We start from the raw sequence: 20,937 nt of genomic DNA on the forward strand, positions 1-20,937 counted from the left end.
TAGTAGACTCTCCATTGAAAATACAATGCCATCATACATATGAGGGTAAGTCAAATGAAAACTGTAAACATTTTTTTAAAATTTAATTTATTGAATGAAAGCAGTACACAACTATATAATTTTTCTACATAGTCTCCGTTTCATTCAATACAGGCCCTCCAGCGTTTATAAAGTGTATGGATTACTCTAAAAAAATTCTTGTGGTTGTCTGCACAACCACCCGTGAACTGTCTGCTGTACCTCTTCATCAGAACGGAGCTTCTTTCCTCCCATCACCTCATTGAGTGGCCCAGACATGAGGTAATCACTTGGGGCTAGGTCTGGTGAGTATGGTGGATGTGGAAGACACTCAAAGTGCAAGTCTTGGATTGTTGCAACTGTTGCACGGGCAGTATGGGGCCGAGCATTGTCATGTTGCAAAAGGACACCTTAATCAAAAGTCCACGTTGCTTTGATCTGACTGTAGGTCAAAGATGATTCTTCAAGAGATCTGAATATGAGGCACTGGTGATAGTGTTCCCCCCAGGAGCGTCTGCCACAGACATCACACCATTTATGAATTTCCTACTCCACTCATACATTTGCTGCTGTGACAAGCATGCATCACCATACTGAACTTTCATCCGTCAATGAACTTCAATTGGTTTCACACCTTCGCTGACCAAAAAATGAATTACAGAACGTTGTTCTTCTTTTGTGCATGTACATAGTGGAGCAGCCATCTTCGAACTGGCACTGTGATGGCGTTCTGTTTGTCTGCATTATACTGCCACCTATAGGATACGCTTTATAGCATTGGTAACATGTGGGCCAACTTATAGTACAATGGCGCATATCTCAAATTTTTATCTCAGTTTTACGGTTTTCATTTGATTCACCTACATACNCTACGTACATCCCTCTATTAGAAAAAATTTTGATTGTGAAATTTTAGTGGCAATATAACATAGGCAAAACATTTTAAAGTAGAACTGAAACTTTTAAAATACTATAAGTTTCAGGATTCTTTCATCCAGTGGCCTCCCTATATTTCCAAAAGGCTTTTATGGATTTGGTGCCATTTCATTATGGCATGTTCATCTTTTAATATTTCAGGACCTGGCTGGAATGATTTAAGTGGAAACATATTACTCAATATATGTATATAACTATTACAAAATTATTCCCAAGTGGTATCAATTGCAGAAAAATTATTATATTAATGCAATTTATTCAAGATGTAATATCATAATTNAATATAACATTATGTAACATCATTTTTAATTTCATATATGAATTTCATTCCATAAATACAATATAAAACTTAAAGTAGATAAACTGATGTAATAAGTTTGAAGTTTCTTTAACCTACATATCATTCTTCCACAATGAGTAGTTTAGAAGCAATGCCTTACTCACAAATTTTACTGTTTGCTATCATATAAACTATAAAATATACATTATTCTTTTCTCTCTTCACATATCTTCATGCAGCCACTTATACTGATAACATCAATCATTCTGGGAGACCTAAGTATACACGAAAGATGAAAAGAATCTACATATTGTGAAATTCTGCCAGTACAACAGTGACATACAAAGTGGTTACTGATGTAGACTATGACACTGTGTGCATAGATTAGCTGCTGGGAAAATAAGAAGATACACTGGGAGAATCTTCAAAAATAAGCTTGTTATAATACAATGTTGGAAGCTTGACTGTAAATAAACAAAACTGTGACATAAAAATTATTTTGTTATATTAATACAGATTATTTTAAGAAAAAAACAAGCAAATGCTGGACGTTTATGCTGGACTATCATGTAAAATTCATCTGCCTCCCACAATTCCTTCTGTCCTGTCTGCTACCTGGTTCCTAGGAGACTGTATAAAGTATAACCAATAATGTGCTCCATGGCCACTGCCATTTCATTACTAGGCAGACATAATATAGGTACAGGCTAGAATTTTAACTAAAAGACACATCAGTTCTGATACCAACAGTCAACTTACTTACTTACTCATGGAGCTGAGCCCTTCTGGAGGAGCCGCCAATTCTGCAGCTACTCAAGAATTCCCCAGCATTTTATGGAACCCGAAGGTTCAATACTGTGTTCACAAGAGCCCTCCACCAGTCCCTGTCCCGAGCCAGATCAATCCAATCAATGTCATCACATCCTATCTCTCTAAGATCCATTTTAATATTGTTCACCACCGACCAACACCTTGGTCTTCCCGGTGGGCTCTTCCCTTCTGGCTTTCCCACCAATATCCTATATTCATTCCTCATCTCCCCCATTTGTGCTACATGCCCTGCCCACCTCATCCTCCCTGACTTGATCATTCTAATTATACTTGGAGAAGAGTACAAGTTATGAAGCTCCTCACTGTGCAGTTTTCTCCAACCTTCTGTCACTGCATCACTCTTCGGTCCAAATATTCTCCTCAACACCATGTTCTCAAACACCCTCAGTCTATGTTCCTCCCTTAATGTCAGAGACCAAGTTTCACACCCATACAGAACCACAGGCAAAATTATAGTTTTCTATATTATAATTTTTATGTTTTTGGACAGCAGACGAGAAGACAAAAGATTCTGGACTGAATGGTAGCAAGCATTACCCGAGTTTAATCGCCTCTTAATTTTCTTCTGAATCAGGTTTCGATCTGTTATCATTGTTCCCAAATATCTGAACTGTGCCACATTTTCAAAACATCTGTTTCCTATATTTATGTCATGATATTGCCCTGCATTTTGGTGACGAGACAGCAACATATACTTAGTTTTCTCAGTGATTACTTCTAGACCAACCTCTTTACTTGCATCAATTACAGTTTGTGTGTTTTTCTCTATGGTGTCTACATTATCACCCGGTAGATTCACATCATCGGCACAAGACAACAGCTGATGTGTCCCGTTTAATTTCAGTCCCACCTGGTTTCCCTGGACCTTCCTAATGGCATATTCTAAAGCAAAGTTGAAAAGGAGTGGCGATAAAGCATCTCCTTGTTTTATACCAGTCTGGATAGGAAAATTATCAGAAAAATGTTTACCTACACGGATTTTACTATAAGTTTCGTTTAGACACATTTTCTTCGACCAGTTTCATGGGTATCCAAAACTCTATCAGAATATTGTACAATAGTTCCATCCTAACTGAATCATAGGCTTTCTTGAAGTCTATGAATAGCTGATGTGCTGTCTAATTGTACTCCCATTTTTTCTCCAATATCTGACGAATGTAAAACATCTGATCTGTAGTTGATCTGTTATGTCGAAACCCACAGTGATGATCCCCAATAATTTCATCTATATATGGACTTAACCTTCAGAGAAGAATATTGGATAAAATTTTGTATGAAGTTGACAGCAGTGACATCCCTCGATAATTACTACAGTCAGTTTTATCACCCCTCTTGTGAACTGGTACAATAATAGACTCCTTCCACTCATCAGGCAATTTTTCCTTATGCCAAATAGAAGTAATTATATTCTGGATAATACAATGCAATATTTCACCTCCTGCCTGAATAAGTTCTGCCGGAATGTGATCACTACCTGCCGATTTATACCGTTTCAATTTTGCAATAGCACTTTCAACCTCAAAAGGGATAGGATCAGGTACTAACGGCTCAGCTGTATGGATTTCTGTCTGCCTAACATCACTGACCCTATGTACATTCAATAACTGAGAGAAGTAGTTCCTCCACCTATTCAAAATGTTGTGGGAATCTGCAAGCAGATCACCATTCTCTTCCTTCATTAAGTTACTGCTAGGCTGGAAACCCCTCTTATAATCATTTATTCCTCTATACAGGTCTCTAATGTTCTTGTTCTTACTGTTTATTGCAAGCTCATCAATTTTGTCTTTCAGATATTCCCTCTTTTTGTTCCTGAAATGTCTGCTGGTTTCACGTCTTATATTGTTCAGATTATCCCCATTTAATTTGTTTGGATCTTGTAACCATTGCAATTTGGTCTCCTTTCTTTGATCTAATAATTCTGAGCATCCTTCATCGAACCATGATTTATGCTTCTTCGGGTCATAATAACCTAGACTCTCTTTGGCAGACATTTTTATATTCTCTCTAATAGTTTCCCAAGCTTTATTAACATCCACCTCAGTTTCCAAGTTTTCCAAAGCTGCAAACCTATCTGAGATATCAACACAATACTGCTCTTTACCCTCTACCTCATTTAATTTCTTGAGATTGAACCTCTCCATATGAACTCTGTGTGTTGTTTTTTGCTCACTGCCAGTCTTTCCCTAAACTTTGCCACCACCAGGTAGTGGTCAGTATCACAACCTGCTGCCCTGAATGATCAGACATCTAGTATACTTGAGTGCTGTCTCCTATCTATCATAATATTGTCTATTTGATTGCGTACTTTCCCATCAGGAGATGTCCAAGTAACCAACAATCAACGCTAATCTTAAATTTAAGAAATTAACAAACTTGCCAGTATAATGACAAGAAAACATTAGTAAAATAAATCAACCACTATCACAAATTTATAAAGGGTTATCGTAGCTCTGGCAATAAAACTGCAGCCATCAATTGTCTCTTTGTTACCTGTACACAGGTCCAGTTGGTCTGGGTTGCTCTTGCGGGGAGTGATCGTTTGCTCCAGTGTATCCCATTTGGAGTTGAGGTGGGCCATCCTCCACATAACTTCATCCCGTACGTCTGGATACCGACGTAACAGCTTGTTTGCCTGGTCATTGAACAGTTTGCGTCGATATGCCTTCCGCTGCATCTCCTCCATGTGACTCTAGAGCATACAGACACCAAATTCAACAACCAGTCTGAAATAATTTGCAAATAAATAGAAACAGCATAAAAAGTTCCTAATATGATAAAAATATAAAACTGGATGTTGAAAGGGGGATATGGACAAAAAGTAGCAGGGGACAAAAGTAACCATGAGCAAACTGATAATAATCTCAAAAAAAAAAAAAATTCACAGATGACATTGAGAATGTACACATACACGGCACTGTCCACCGAAGGGTGTCCACAAGAATTTATAGTAGTAACTCTCAATTTTAATCAACTAACAAACTATCTTCATCATACATGTTTCTTATAATTAAAATTCAATTCATTATGTGCTATGTCTGTAGTATTCAAAATGTATTGCATGCCTAGCTCCAGATATTGTTCCTTACAGTAGTAACTCTTAGCTTTTATTAACAAACTCACTCTGTTGTGCAGGTAATTTCTTGAAACTTTTAATCAGAACCACTTCCATGATTTGTTTCTAATATTAAAACATATTACAGTACTAGCCACTGACATTCCCAGGTTGTTAGTTTCAATTCAATATTATTATTCACTATATGTTTCACCTAAATAAGACAATAAGATACTGATCTACAAGTGATAATGATAATTTAATAATTTAATTGATAATTTAATGTTTTTATTAATTACTCAGCCTCTAACAGAAATGAGTACCACGAATTAATTAAATAATATTCCTGGGGAGTAAAGCACAGCCGGCGCATAAGGCTTGACAACCTTACCGCCATCTTTGAGCCGAGTGTCTAGATAATGTGGGACCCTCAACATCTCACAACCCTATGGGCCTTCACGGCCTGTTACAGGGATAGCTTTACTTTTACTTACTTACATTTTTAACATTTTATATTATATACTGCATATATTATACTTCATAATTTTTTTTTACTTATACTAATGTAATACTTTTGAAGGCATCGGTTTCTAACTTCAGGTAAAAAGGTAAAGTTGTCCCTGTGCTTAAATAATCAAGCACTACATCATGACGATGTATGGGGGAGTGGATGTATAGATCCACGTTCTAGCTTCAGTCTGATTCAAAGTGTACAACTTTTACAAGTAAAGCCAAAAATCCTTCATCTACCAATGTTCAAAAAATGTTTTACATCACGAAGCAAGTCAACAAAACACACTAACAAAATTTTCCCATTCCAGAACACACAAGGATACAATTAAAGGTATCTTTACTGCTGGTGTGATCAATTTTCAGCCACAACTCTTAAAAACATTTTTATATATTCCTTTTCTTCTTCTTAATTCAAAATCATTAACATTCTAGATTCAAGCACTACAATTACATAGCTACAGTTTCAACACTGTGGTTACCCTTCCTGCCTTGTATCTGGGAGGTTCTGAGTTACAATCAAGGCTGTGGTTTCACTGGGATATTCCTCTCTCCAGGCCAGGAAGGTATCTGACGTTTGGACACAACGGCTTCCTCCCTCATCCATTTCAATCAGCTTTTCACTAATTATTGCATCATTTGACATTGAATAATCATAGAAAATAAAACAGCTGTTAAATAAATCAAGAATAAATAAATAACACTTACAACCCTGAGACTCCTATCAGTGACATTCTCTTCCTTCCCATACACAGCCTCTTGAATGCTATTGAGCCAAGAATAGAGTTCAGAGAACTGGTTAAGGAATTCATTGAAGCTCCAAGTGTAGGAAGTTTCTGCTACATCTTCCTCATCCCAAGAAAGTTCACCACTTGCCTCCTGAAATATTATTATAACATCTTAAAGAATGGCTTTGTGGAATGTTATTTTTTTTGTCCTTGGCACTACAGCCCCAGTGGACCTAGGCCTACCTCCATGAACTTCTCCGTTCACTTCGGTTTTCTAGATCTTACACATTCAGTAGGACTCCTTGGGCGGGTGATCAGCTCGTCACAAGGCCTCTACCTATATACAAACACAGAAAAACACCTACACACAAACTAAACATCCATGCCCTGAGTGGGATTCGAATCCATGATCCTGGTTTCCAAGCAAGTGGAGATGGTACGTGCCTTAGACCGCTCGGCTACTGTGACCGGCTGTTGTGTTTAAAAATGCAAAAAGTAAGGTGAAGTTTTGTCCCTGCTCTTAATTCAGCACCATGCCATGAAGGCATAGTAGAGTGCAGGAAGGGCTCAATATCTTGGCACTAGATGCAGGAAAGTGTTTCACTTAATGCCCTGGTCACTTTAAATTAAATAACAATCTCCCATGCACTGCTGGAAAGGAGGTTGGGTAGGCCCCAGAAATAGTCTGACTATGGTAACAAAAAGAACAGTCCCTGCACTTGACAGAAATGATTGTCCATTCTTCCAATCCACTGTCAGTCACTATAATGACTGAGCTATCTCACCTCAGAGCTTGTTACATTTACAGCCAACTGAAATCAGAAAACTAATTGCATCTATATAATGGAAAATTCAGACAAAATTCTATAATTTTATCCTAATAATGTTATTTGGAAACTAGATCTAAATTTATTTATAGTCTGTACTAATCCTACAGTCACTCAGATGGCCAGCAGACATGACATTTTACACTCCTCATTACGGCTCTCAGGCAGTTCAAAACACATCATAATATGAAGTATATCCTTAGCAAGTTGGTGAGGCACCGATGAACCATTCTAAAAATTTTCATTTCATGCATCCTGTTGTGTTATAACATACAATTTCTTTATTAAAATCATCACAACAGAACAATATCAAGGTCAAGGCCAAGACTGGCTCTGCTACATGTTTCGGCTATTAAAGCCACCATCAGGCAAATACATGATTAACGTATTCACACCACTGAACGGCAGTACTGGTAAAACTGGATACATGATAATTATTACATTATAAAATGCTTGGCATAAAAGTACAATGAAAGTTATAGGGTAAAACAAAGTTAAGACTCTTCATGTGATGTTTTATATCATCAAGTCAGTTGTTGGTTGTTGCAATTTTGTTATATTCCCGTGGACATAATGGTATATTCTAGGTTTTGTGTACATATAATAAACTGCTTTGGAGGCCTGTGGTCTGGATGTAGTATTTCGCTTAGAGGGGATGGAGTCCAACTGGGTCTACTCAGCACAGCGGCCACTGGCTGATGGATGTAATATAGTATTGACGTCAATCTGAAAATGATGTGAGAATAATGATATTAAGTCTGTTATAACTAACTTCTGATTTTGGTATTGACGATATAATGTATTGTTTACTTACTGTTTAGCCGGTGCCTCATCTTACAATGTATTTGTCTGTTCTGTAGGGAATATAAACTGCAACTGATTTGGTGAGGTTTGTTACAAGTAAAGTCGATGCATGGGAGGGATGGGAGGGGGGTAGAGAGGTAAAGATAGGGTGTGTGAGGATGTGGTTGGGATATAACTGTAGATTATGTTTGGTACACATCAATGATTACATCAGTAAAATTATTATCCAGTTGTAAATTTTGTTTGCTGATTTCGTAAATGTGAAATCTTTCATAAGTATCAAGTGTTCGGCCTTTCTTACTCATATATAGAATTTCTAATGTTTTTTCCATTGTGCTATATTCATGTGTGGTGTTCAATATATGTTGAGCAAATTTGGAGGTTTATCCGTTACTTTTTATGTCTCTTATGTGTTCTCTGAATCTGATTTTAAAGGTACGTCCAGTTTGTCCTATGTATTTCAGATTAACATCAATACTACACTACATCCATACCATGGGCCTCCAAAGTAGTTTATTACATGTACACAAAACCTAGAACATACCATTATGTACATGGGAATATAACAAAATTGCAACAACTAACAACTGACTTTATGATGTAAAACATCACATGAAGAGTCTTAACTTTGTTTTACCCTATAACTTTCATTTTTATATAGTCTAGTTCATTGTACTTTTATGCCAAGCATTTTATAATGTAATAATTATCATTTATCAAGTTTTACCAGTACTGCAGTTCAGTGGTGAGAATATGTTAATCATATATTTGCCCGATGATGGCTTTAATAGCCAAAACATGTACCAGAGCCAATCTTGGCCTTGACCTTGATATTGTTGTGTTGTGATGGATTTTAATAAAGAAATTATATTCTAAAAATTGTGAAGAATTTCTTCTGGTAGTCAGTTAAATATAGGAGCCAGAATAACTCAGTCAGTGTAGTCATGGGCTAGGGGCTGCATGGCAGGGGTTAGATTTCCAGTAGGGGTAAGAAATTTGTATCTTCTCCATAGTGTTCAGGCAGGCATTTGGGTCCACCCAGCCTCTTGTCCTTTCACTTTCATTTTCACTTTATTTTAAATTCCATAGATCCTTTCAGGTCATGCATGCCATAGGATACAGAACATGTCAAAATACATAAACGCATACATAAAAACAATGGACCCATCAACAAACAATACAGTCACAGTACAAAACTTGTACATAAAATATTCAAATATGATCAAATTTACGCAGATATATGATTATCACAATCATAAATTAATACAAAAGACCTATTCATAATCCGAGTATAGATGTTTGATTCAATTATCTCCATCACATAACTTCAAATACTTAATTTAACAGTCCAAATACATGTATAATACATTTCATCAGGATTTAAAAATTAGAATATAGTATAATAAAAATTCAGTATATACAATCAGTCATTTCATAGCAAGAACCTTAAAATTTGAAAACTATTAACATATTCCTCTAAAGGAGAAAACGAAATGAGCTGTAAGTAAACCATTCATGACCATCTTAATTGTTTACGTCTATTACAATACCATACTTCCATAAAATTTATACCCTTAAATGCCCAGTTACTAGACAGTGGATAATACATTCAATTTAATTCAATTTATTGAAACATTCTGTTGATCCTTAGTGGTACAATAATGAACATTAGATGTGGAATTAGTCACAGACAAAACCAGACAAGTCCCATCACTTTAATAAGATATGAATATAAATACATGCATGATTCATCTCCACAATACAGTATCTCAAACATTGTTCTAATATCTAAAAGCAGATTATTTATTAGGACATTACATCAATTATTACTTACAAACAATACCCAAACAACAAACAGGTCATAGATGCCTGCACACTTAATACCCAGGACATAGATGAAACAACTTGTGTACATCGTATGACAGCTATATGTTTAAAATGTTAAAACTAATGTACTGATAGTACTAAGATGTGATGAATATATATGAGCAGATTATAAGTATCATAAAAAAGTTTTCTTAGTAGGGAGTACAACCCAGGTGTTTAGTATACTTTACAGTTAAAATATTCATCCAAGGAATAAAACGAATTTGAAAGAAGAAACCTTTTTAGCATCGGTTTGAATAGTTTCATTTCATTACTCAGACATTTATATGAGGTGAAGATGATTATAAGCTCTGATACCAGAGTAGTAGGGCTTTTTTTGGAAAACTGTCAAATGTGATGTAGGAAGGTGTAAGTTTGTGCTATGTCTAGTACTGAAGCTATGAATCTCATGATTTGATTTGTACAGATCTTTATTTTTTACGACAAACAGTATTATCGAGTATATATATTGGGAATACATTGGCAATATATTTAATTTTCTAAATAGATCCCTACAGGTGTCTCTAGTTTTTGCATTCATAATAACTCTAATTATCCGCTTTTGTATCCTAAAGACATCGATACTGTTAGGTGTATGACCCCAGAAAATTATACCATATTCCATAATAGAATGCACATAGGAGAAATAAATCATCTTAAGAGTTTCTTGTGACATAAAACCTTTTGCTATCCTAATAGCATAACAAGCTGAACTCACTGTAGTTACTAATTGGTCAGTAGGAAGTTTCCATGATAATGTTTCGTCAAACCAAGAAACTTAATATTTGACATGTTAGTAATATGCTTGTTTCCACAGCTTATACTGATATTGGTTTCTAAACTATTTTTTGTCCTGAATAAAAGGTAATGAGTTTTTTTAAATTTAAAGATAACAAATTGGCTTTAAACCATTCATTTATGGGTACAAGTTGTTTATTCATATTAGTTTAAAAATTCAGAAGGCTAGGATTAGACATGAGGCTTGCGTCGTCAGCATATAGAATGATTTTTGCATTGTTAGTTATTATGTTAGGAAGCTCATTTACATACAATAGGAAAAATAATGGACCAAGGATAGAGCCTTGCGGAACACCATGCTTTATGATCTCCGACTCGGAGGAGGTACTATTACGAGTTTCCCTGTTATCTAATTCCACTTTCTGATATCTGTTGTTTAGGTATGATGTAATTAATGCTTTAAAAGTTCCTACTATCTCGTAGTGTTCCACTTTTTTTAAAAGTATATCATGGTTGACACAGTTGAATGCTTTCTCTAGGTCACAAAATATACCACTGATGGTTAATTTATTATTCATGACTAATAAAATTTCATTCAATAGTTTGAAGGAGGCCATATTAGCTGAAGAGTTATTCCTAAAACCATATTGGTCGCTTGTATGTATCTTATTTAGGGTTAAATGTTGGTAGAGCCTTGAGCATATTACCTTCTCAAAAACTTTTGAGAAGAGGGGTAGCAAAGATATGGGTCTGTAATTAAAAATACTACGTTCATCACCACTTTTGAATACTGGTTTTACTACTGAGAATTTCAATCTAGTTGGAAAGATACATGAGGAAAGGGATTTGTTAATAATACACATTAAAGGAGAGCTGATAAAAAGAGCACTTGCTTTCAATATTAGAGATGGTATCTCATCATATCCACATGAATGTTTGGCTTTTAAGGATTTAATAATTTCTTCTATCTCACAAGTTGACGTATGTCTAAATCGAATATTTGGGGGCGGGCCCTTGTATGTTTGTAACATATAATTTAGATAATTGTCATGTATTGGCTGACCTGTTTTACTAACTCTGCTACTATCTACGATATTATTAACGACTGTTAAAAAATAATCAATGAATTTATTTGCAAGAATCTGTTGGTTGGATATTGTATTACCCTTAATATCCAGGTACTGTATATCTTCTTTATTATCGTTTTTCCCTATTTCAGTTTTAATTATATTCCAGGAAGTTTTCGTTTTATAAATATAATATAAATATATAAACAAATCAAACTTTTCATTTTATTTTTAGAGTTTAATATCCTCCTATTATAATATAGTTTTTTAGCTGCATTTATGACTTTAGTTAAAATTTTGCTGTATTGTTTACAATATTCTTTTAAGTTAATATATTATTGGTTCTATACTGTAAATACAGATTTCTTTTATTTATACATGAGATCTTTATCCCTCTTGTTAACCATGCGTTACCTTTTGGTTTATTCTTTATTTTTCTTTTAGTAAAACTGGAATAAAAGATTCTTAGGTCTGTATTAAGAAAGTTATTAAATATTATGTCAACGTCGTTCCCTCAAAGATATCATCCCATGTCTCGAAACTCAGTTTATTCTTAAAATTAATTAAGGAATGTTTGTTAAAATTTCTTATGATTTGTGTTACATTATATTGCCCTTGTGTTTTGAAATTATTTAACTTGATAATTTGGGTATTGTGGTCCGATAGCCTGTTTATATGAGGATATATGGTGTAATCTACATTTTTTGATACATCAATAAAAATACTGTCAATAGCTATTGCTACACCATTTTGCACTCTAGTTCGGAAATGAACAGTACTGGTTAAGTTGAAAGTGGCAAGTAAGGTGTCTAATTGCTGTTCTTTTTTTGCAGCTGTTATCAAGGTAATTTATATTTAAATCCCTGCAAATGATTCAATTCAATTCAATTCTTTATTATTTATGTGCCGAGTCAACAGCCACAAGGCCAATTACAGACAGAGCACAGTGCAGATGAAAGTAATTACATTATAGACAAACTTATTAAAGTCAAATACAAATTACATGTAAGTACTTGGAAGAAACAATATTGAAGGAAAGTAAACAAACAAACAAACAAACAAATAAAGATAATTATAACAGTAGTAATAATTTCATTATTATTAAACTAAGTGTTATTAAGAATTGAGTAATGAAACATAAATATTTAATTAAGAAATGAATAGTATAGATTTTCAGAGGATGATAATAATAATTCATTTTGTTTTACTGGACATGCAAATAATAAGAATACTAACAGTTATACTATATTTCAAATTTGTTTGGGTAGAACATTACTGGCTCCGAATACGTTACGTCAACCTCCCTGCAGACAACATTAGCAGCTGATGCGCATCTAGCAGAGGGACAATTTTTAAATAAGGAGCAAACATTGAACAATGCAAAATCTCTGATATACCGAGCAGGAACTCGGAGACCAACAATTTCCAGGACAGAAGGCAGAATTTTGAGCCAAAATAAACGTGAATAAGAAAGAGAGCATCAAGGCGATGTCTCCTAGTACGTAAAGTATGCAATTTTAACTCATCAAGAGCAAGAGAATAATAGTAATGAACATGAGGAAAGAAACGTTTAAAACAAAGGGTCGCAAGAAATGTAGATTAGCACCATATGGTTTATTTAAAATAGCTTCTAAGGTCCTTATAAAAAATGAAAAATTCCCATTGGGAGACCTGTAAATCGATATTATACAAACAGTTGTGGTTGGTAAATGGATTTTAATTACACATACCTCGATATCCTGTTCTTTGCTAAATTCTTGTAGGTTAATATTAAAAAAGCTTAATGATTCATGAACAAAAATACTTGCTCCACCATTTTTTAGGTTTTCTCTACAAAACTTAGCCCCTAAATTATAGTGTAATAATGGTGTTCTTTCCAATTTGAGTCCTTTTAGATGATGTTATACATAGTATTTGGGGGAGTTCTGGAAGTAATGAGTTTATTAATTCAATTGTTTTATTCCTTAGTCCCCTAATATTCTGGTGATATATCTTAAAAGCATTATATGCAGAAACTTGTATATCAGCTATCATGTGGGCATTGTTTACCACAAAAAATAATTTTTTCTGGTCATAGGGACTTTCTTTTGTCTATTTGATGTTCTAGGGAATGTTACATCAGGGTCTAGTGCATCTGCTTGGTTGATTATATTTTCTCTGTTTATAAGGGTTTCACTTCTATTTTCTAGTAGTATGGTAATGTCTCCTTTTATTGGATCACTTTTCCAGCCTAAAATAATTGAGCCTTATCCTTTTTTCCCTAGGATTGTGGAAAATTTTTCTACTATTTGTTTGGCAAAAGTTTCTTTCCTCACCCATTTAGATGCAGACTGTGTTATGTAAAAAATTCCTATTGGGGTCAACTTCTAGAACCAAAGTGTGCTTGCTGGTTTTTACATATTTCCTTAACTTCCTGCTGAATGATTTAATTTCATTATTGACACGAGAAGAATTCATCAGATCATGTGTATGTGGTGCACTTAATAAAATGATATTTGTATTGTCATTAACCTTTATAAATTTTAAGATATGTTTTAGTGCTACACCGGCCTTGTTCTTACTCACATCATTGGAACCATCGCAAAACACAACCACATCACTTTTTGACAGGTTCCCTATGTCACTCATTGCCGAATTCACTATTTTCTCAGCACCTGCCCCTGGTTTAACGAAACCAATTACTTAAAAATTCTTTTTCAGATGATACTGCATTTCCTTTGCCAGTCCTCTAGAGTAGCTATCACCTATAATTACCACTTTGTGATTTCTCTCATTTCCAGCCTTTTTGTTGCGTGCTTCCGCCGTGCCCTTACATACACCGATGGTGCTCGACGATTTGAGAACTTAGTCATATTGGCTTGATTAGACATATGTGACTTCTGCATCTTTTCCCCATTCATTTCAATCGCATCTTCCATGATATTTATGGCATCATCATTGAGGTTAGGTACGTTATGTAGTGAAGCAAAACGATTTATAATTGTTGGTATTTGTTGAGGGTACTGTACATGTATTTTACTACTTCTATTATTTCTGCTGAAAGGTACTTGTGTCCAATTTTCACATTCGATGTTAAGCTGATCATATTCCAAACCCTGATTTACATCACTCACAATTGTATTTGCATTGTAGTTTCTCTCTTCCTGCAGTAACTTTATAATTTTTTAACCAAACTAAGTTCTAACAACACTTCTTCATACTTTAATTTAATTTGACAGCAGCAACTACATACTATTTCATTGTTAGCTTCGATTGGGTCAGTTAAACTGGAGCCTCTAGCAACTCACTAGTTCTAGTGTCTGCCATATGCTTTTACATGTTAGCAGCATACTCAATGGCTACTGGGAGCTCCCTTCCCAGGGGTAAAGCAGCTGGGAAGTAAAACTGACCATTCACCTCCACCAAGTGCCAAGGTCAAGAATGGTGGAGGTATACATCCACTCCCCCACCAGTTTTAATGGCATAAGCACAGAGTTAACTTTACCTTTACCTTAGTTAAATATAAAGGCTGAAATATTTCATAACTTGAGAGTTTACTAGAACATACAGCAAGTTCTAAGGGAAATACTGGGTTGAATAAGATTACAGCAGAGTCACTTCTTTCAATAGCAATCACAACATGCTACCTTTCAATCTATTATGTACAGCCATACAATTTTTACTTACAGAAATATCAACATTTATCTTCCACATCTATGGTGCAGATAATATTGATATTTAACTTCAGACTGAATGTTATACCTATGATTCTCTTCAGAACTTTCAAATTGTTTTAGATATCTCACCTTGCAGCTTTCAATGAGGTTATTGTCCATAAGATAGTTATAATTTGACTGGAGGGCAGCCCAAAATTCATCCTTGTTCTCATCACGGTTACCCCACGACCGACGCCAGGATTCCTGCTCAGGATCTTTCCTGTATCACATATAAAAAAGAACATTCAAGTCATATTTAAAGTGTATGTTATATAAAAACTGAAGTCTGGCAGTTTCTTTAAAAAATAAAGTCATAGAAATGGCAACTACTTTATATGTTGCACATAAATGGTTATGCAAGTGACCAATTCATAACCTGATGACCAGATATAACTTGTAATCCCTGCCAAATATAATTAGATCAATCAAGTCAAAAAGGATGACATGGACAGCGCACACAGAATGCCTGCAGGAGAAGAGTATTACATATGGGGTTTTGGTACGGAAACCAGAAGAAAAGAGACCACTAGGAAGACATAGATGTAGATTACAGAAAAAAATTTAAATGGATCTCTGAGAAAAATGATATTGGAGCAGTGGGATGTATGGACTGGATTCATCTAGCTCAGGATAGAGACCAGTGGCGGGCGCTAATTAACATGGTAATGAACCTTCAGTTTCCAAAAATTAAAATGGATCTCTGAGAAAAATTATACTGGAGCAGTGGGATGTATGGACTGGATTCATCTGGCTCAGGATAGGGACCAGTGGCAGGCTGTAATTAACATGGTAATGAACTTCTGTTTCCAAAAATGCTGGGAAATCCTTATGTAGCTGAGTGAGTGGTGCCTTGGTTCCATGGAGTCAGAAGACAGGTCAAATGTGAAACCCCAATTAGTTAGTTATTTAGTTAGTTAGTTTGTTAGTTATTGGAGAGGGTGGGTTTCCCCATGCACTGAGACCTGTATTGGCCCATTGTGCTTCCCTCTATGATTTCTACCAGTCTCTATATCCTACCGGTACTGGTGCTTACCATCAGTCCCGCCCAGCCAGCGAGACTGCCCTTAAAAATTCGACGACCTCCGCCGGGTATTTTACCTGCGTACTACGAGTCATGAGGTGGGAACGTTACCTCTAGACTACAGAGGCCGCTGAAACCCCAATTAAGCGTCAAGATTGTGGCACCATGCTGGCTCATATCATCTACCACACATTAAGAGGCAGTGATGGATGGGTGTGGATAAAAGGGATGATGATGTTGGGAACCAACATACATGGGAAAGAAACCCTGTCTTACTGCCACTGGACACCTCAAAGCTCACACTGACCATTCTGGAACAGAATGCAAGTCTCTGAAATGAGAAGACAGGATCTGGCTGTCAATATGTAAGCTGATTCTGAAGATTGCACAGCACTGACTCTTCAGAATTCTACATGTATCTTGGATTGTGACATCATGAAGTCCTGTAGGCAATACCAACATTTTGGAAGAAGATGGTGCTTACATCTTTAAGGTAAACTGGCCAAACCAGCCATTCCACTGAGACCTGGGGTAATAAACACCATAATCACATTCCACTCTATCAACTACAGAAGCTGGCATCAACCTGGGTCATTATATGCTGCTCAGCAAGACCAGCAGCCTGGCCATGAAATCCAGGCACAGGGGCCAGCTCATTAGGGAAGCAATATGACTGAGCTCCATCCTAATAACATGAACAGGGAGAACAAATTCTCTCTAAGTTATTCAATCCATGAAGTAAGCCCTCTGCCAGGGCTGAAGAACATTCAAAATTATAAATAAAGACAGAAGCACGACATTATATATTTTTCTCTACAGAAACCTATAACTCTAGGGCATCTAGGGTGATACATAAAAATATTCTCAAATGGCTTAAATGTAGATCTATAAGCAAGTTCTCTTGCTGACCTGCTCCCAGAAAATATTCTGGCAGCACCCACAGTGCTGCTCCACTGTGTTCGTTAATTGCTATAATTTCAAAAGTTGAATTAAAAAGCTAAAAAAGTAAAAGTATCTCTGTAACAGGCTGTGAAGGCCCATAGGGTTGTGAGCGGTTGGGGCTCCCACATTTTCTCTAGACAATCAGCTCACAGATGGATGTAACATCAGCCTTACGTGCCAGCCGCTCTTTACCCACCCAAGAAGATTCCTGGTATTCATTTCTGTTAGAGGATGAATTGATCGCACGGTCATAGTGCAGCTGGAAAAATTAGGTCAACTGAAAAAAAATTCGCCTCATCGGGACTCGAGCCCGTGACCTTCCAGCTTGTAGCACAGTGCCTCAACCAACTATGCTACGAATTAACTGAGTGTTTATACTGTAAATGAAGAACTGACCCAAAATACTTCCACCTAATTGCAACTGATAAATAATAATTTCATAAAAGAATTGCATCTTTAGCAATTTCCTTCTTATAGTACTATGAAATGTCATGTCTCTATGTTATGGAGCCATGTGCAATGGCAATAACCAAAACAAATAACCTTTCAGTACCAATATAGCTGACAAACAAACCCCTCCCAGCAGAAGTATCAAGTTGCTGTATTTGGTCCTGACCCCACATTCCCAAGGTCAGCCTAAACATTAGCACATAATGATTCCCACATAGTGACAGCTTGGCAGATGTTATAGCTGCCAGATGCCACATGGTGTATGGCACAGCTGTTGATGGTTTGAGACTGAAGGTGTTCAGTTATATAACTGAAATTAACTAAGTGGTAACCTTGGTGAATACCGGTTCTTCAAACAGTACAAAAGCATGTTGAGATATGGTACTTTTGAGATTACTTGACAAGACATAACAGAACATTACTATTACGTTTCATTAATATGTACATTCTATAGATTTAAGGTAAATGTGTGTTCAGCATGCAATATTTTAACTCTGTTGTAAGGAGTAAAAGGTGACAGCATAAACTATAATAAAACTGTGATCATACCAATTTCTTTTAGTCCCATAATGTGGTTCAGCCAATGAACAGTCATTAGGGTGAATGACACCACATGGGTATTGTTCAATGGCTGAACTTACCTAAACAAATATTCAATTAAAATTCTACTGCAATCATTACATGCACATGTGATGCCATCATGGTAATATTTTCTTTAGACATTGTCTGTTGTATGGATAGAAAGACATACATCATTTCAGATGATGCTTCCATCTCGGCCTCCAGTTACAAGGATACATGCTGAAGCAGAAATGACATTACACATGGCACAACCTTACTTACTTACTTACTTACTTACTTACTCATGGACCTGAGCCCTTCTGGAGGAGCTGCCAATTCTGCAGCTACTCAAGAATTTTCAAGACCCTGAAGGTTAATTACTGTGTTCACAAGAGCCCTCCACTGGTCCCTATCCTGAGACAGATCAATCCAATCAATACCATCACATCCTATCTCTCTAAGATCCATTTTAATATTGTCCACCCACCTACGCCTTGGTCTTCCCAGTGGTCCCTTTCCTTCTGGCTTTCCCAACAATATCCTATACGCATTCCTCGTTCCTCCCACTCGTGCTACATGCCCTGCCCACCTCATCCTCCTTGACTTGATCACTCTAAAGTTATGAAGCTCCTCATTATGGAGTTTTCTCCAACCTCCTGTCACTTCATCTCTCTTCGGTCCAAATATTCTCCTCAACACCCTGTTCTCAAACACCCTCAGTCTATATTCCTCCCTTAATGTCAGAGACCAAGTTTCACACCCATACATAACCACAGGCAAAATTATAGATTTGTATATTCTAATTTTTATGGTTTTGGACTACAGACAAGAAGACAAAAGGTTCTGAACTCAATGGTAGCAAGCATTACCCGAGTTCAATCTCCTCTTAATTTCCTCCTGAATCAGGTTTTGATCTGTTATCGTTGTTCCCAAATATCTGAACATCTGTTTCCTATCTTTATACCATGATTTTGCCCTGAATTTTGGTGACGAGACAGCAACATATTACACATGGCACAACCTACTGACAAATATTTAAAGCTTCATATGCAAAAGTAGCAATAAATACAAAAAATGGCCATGTTTTGCAGTTCGATTTAAGTTACATAGAAGATGAGTACAGATTATTTTAATGCTGCCAAAGAAAAGTTTATGTTACAAGGTTAAAATTTTAAACAAATGAATTAATGTTTTTCAACTATCAAATATCCTGAATCAGCTCACACCTTGGTTTCTTAGTGAGACTGTTGTATGGCCTCTCTGCCCGTAGTCTCACTTGCTCAGGGCTCTCTAGACTACCACTAGAGGGCTGCAGTGAGGACAGGGAGAAGCTCATCTTCAGTGCTGAGTTTTCAAATCCTGAAATCAGGAATAGTATGGAAGTTGACATACCTCCAGGTATCTATTAATCTGCCCATATAAATTCTATATTAACATCTATGTTGTACTTATATACCAACCAATAAAGTTATAGAAACAATACATCAGTTTAAATTTACATATCTGATTAGTATTTCTGATGTTTTTTTTAACATTTTTAAGTTAAAAATCAATGTTAATATTTCTATTCCTGCACTATTAAACAGGGTCCTGCAGTATAGAAAAAGGAGGAATTTAAATGTGATATTCATTAATTAAATTGTGTATGCATACTCTGCTGAATACAGAATACAATATACAACACAGTAAATTTGATCTTGTGAGCAAACAAATGCCACAAAGGTATATGTAGGACACTGAGGTAAACTCCACGTAATTCAGACAATTCAGTTTCTTTATTTATGAAGAAAGAGACACATGTACCCATCCTATAAGAGAAATGGTGGTTTCCAGCAAATAAAATTCTCTGTCCTTGCCAGGAATTTAACTTTTATCACCCAGCCTGTAAGCAGTCTCTCTATTAACTGCACTATCATAATTTACAATGTACACCACACTGCCTAACTTCAAACCACTTGAGAGCCCACATTGTACCTTACCTACATGGCTCCATTATGAAGAATTTAACAGCATACCAACATAAAAATATGCAATGTTGCCAGTGCTTAAAAACCACATTACATGTTTGTTAGACTTTTGTCTATTGCATATGATCCCAGAGTCATATTAACTCCATACTTTTTAAAGTTATTTATTAGGTGTCTTAAGAAATACTCTGCAAAATTATGCAGAATATTTAGTAAGTATTCTTTTCTTTTTGTAAATATTTGAGGCAAGATTTACTCCTTATTTAGAGAGAAGAAAAATATTAGCAGGTATTTTGGAGAAGTACAAGATGTTCTTGCAGGCCACGCAAAATCAACGGGCAGGATGCATGAGGACTAAATGCATCAAGTCAGATAGGCCTTCTGCATACTAAAATAGGAAATAATTTCATTTGTGGTAATGAGGAACTGAAATTTGCTTAGAATGTTTTGTTCTTAGCAGAATGTAAAGGAACTTATGTATAGGTGGCACAGATACTACAACTTGGATTTCACTAATATTAATTGAGGTTAACAGATAGAACACTGTTCCAAAATGTAATTTCTACAGCTTCACCATTTACTACAAGTCTGTGCTCACATCTGGCCTTGTTGCTAACTCAAGGTCATCAAGAGCAAACACAGGT

The 20,937-nt window shown here is 35.9% G+C and overlaps 1 protein-coding gene across 1 annotated transcript in view; it reads right to left on the reverse strand.

Moving 5' to 3' along the window:
- LOC111869823 overlaps positions 1 to 20,937 on the reverse strand; it is a 621,461-nt gene that overhangs the window by 383,667 nt on the left and 216,857 nt on the right. The window contains exons 5-8 of the mRNA XM_033753563.1: positions 19,553 to 19,685; positions 15,443 to 15,572; positions 6,336 to 6,506; positions 4,556 to 4,754 (exon numbers count right to left, since the gene is read on the reverse strand). Coding sequence (XP_033609454.1) covers positions 4,556 to 4,754; positions 6,336 to 6,506; positions 15,443 to 15,572; positions 19,553 to 19,685 — 633 coding nt within the window. The remainder of the gene's footprint in view (positions 1 to 4,555; positions 4,755 to 6,335; positions 6,507 to 15,442; positions 15,573 to 19,552; positions 19,686 to 20,937) is intronic.

The sequence above is a fragment of the Cryptotermes secundus genome, unplaced genomic scaffold (genome assembly GCF_002891405.2).
Source record: "Cryptotermes secundus unplaced genomic scaffold, Csec_1.0 scaffold245, whole genome shotgun sequence".
Classification (NCBI taxonomy): Eukaryota; Metazoa; Arthropoda; class Insecta; order Blattodea; family Kalotermitidae; genus Cryptotermes; species Cryptotermes secundus.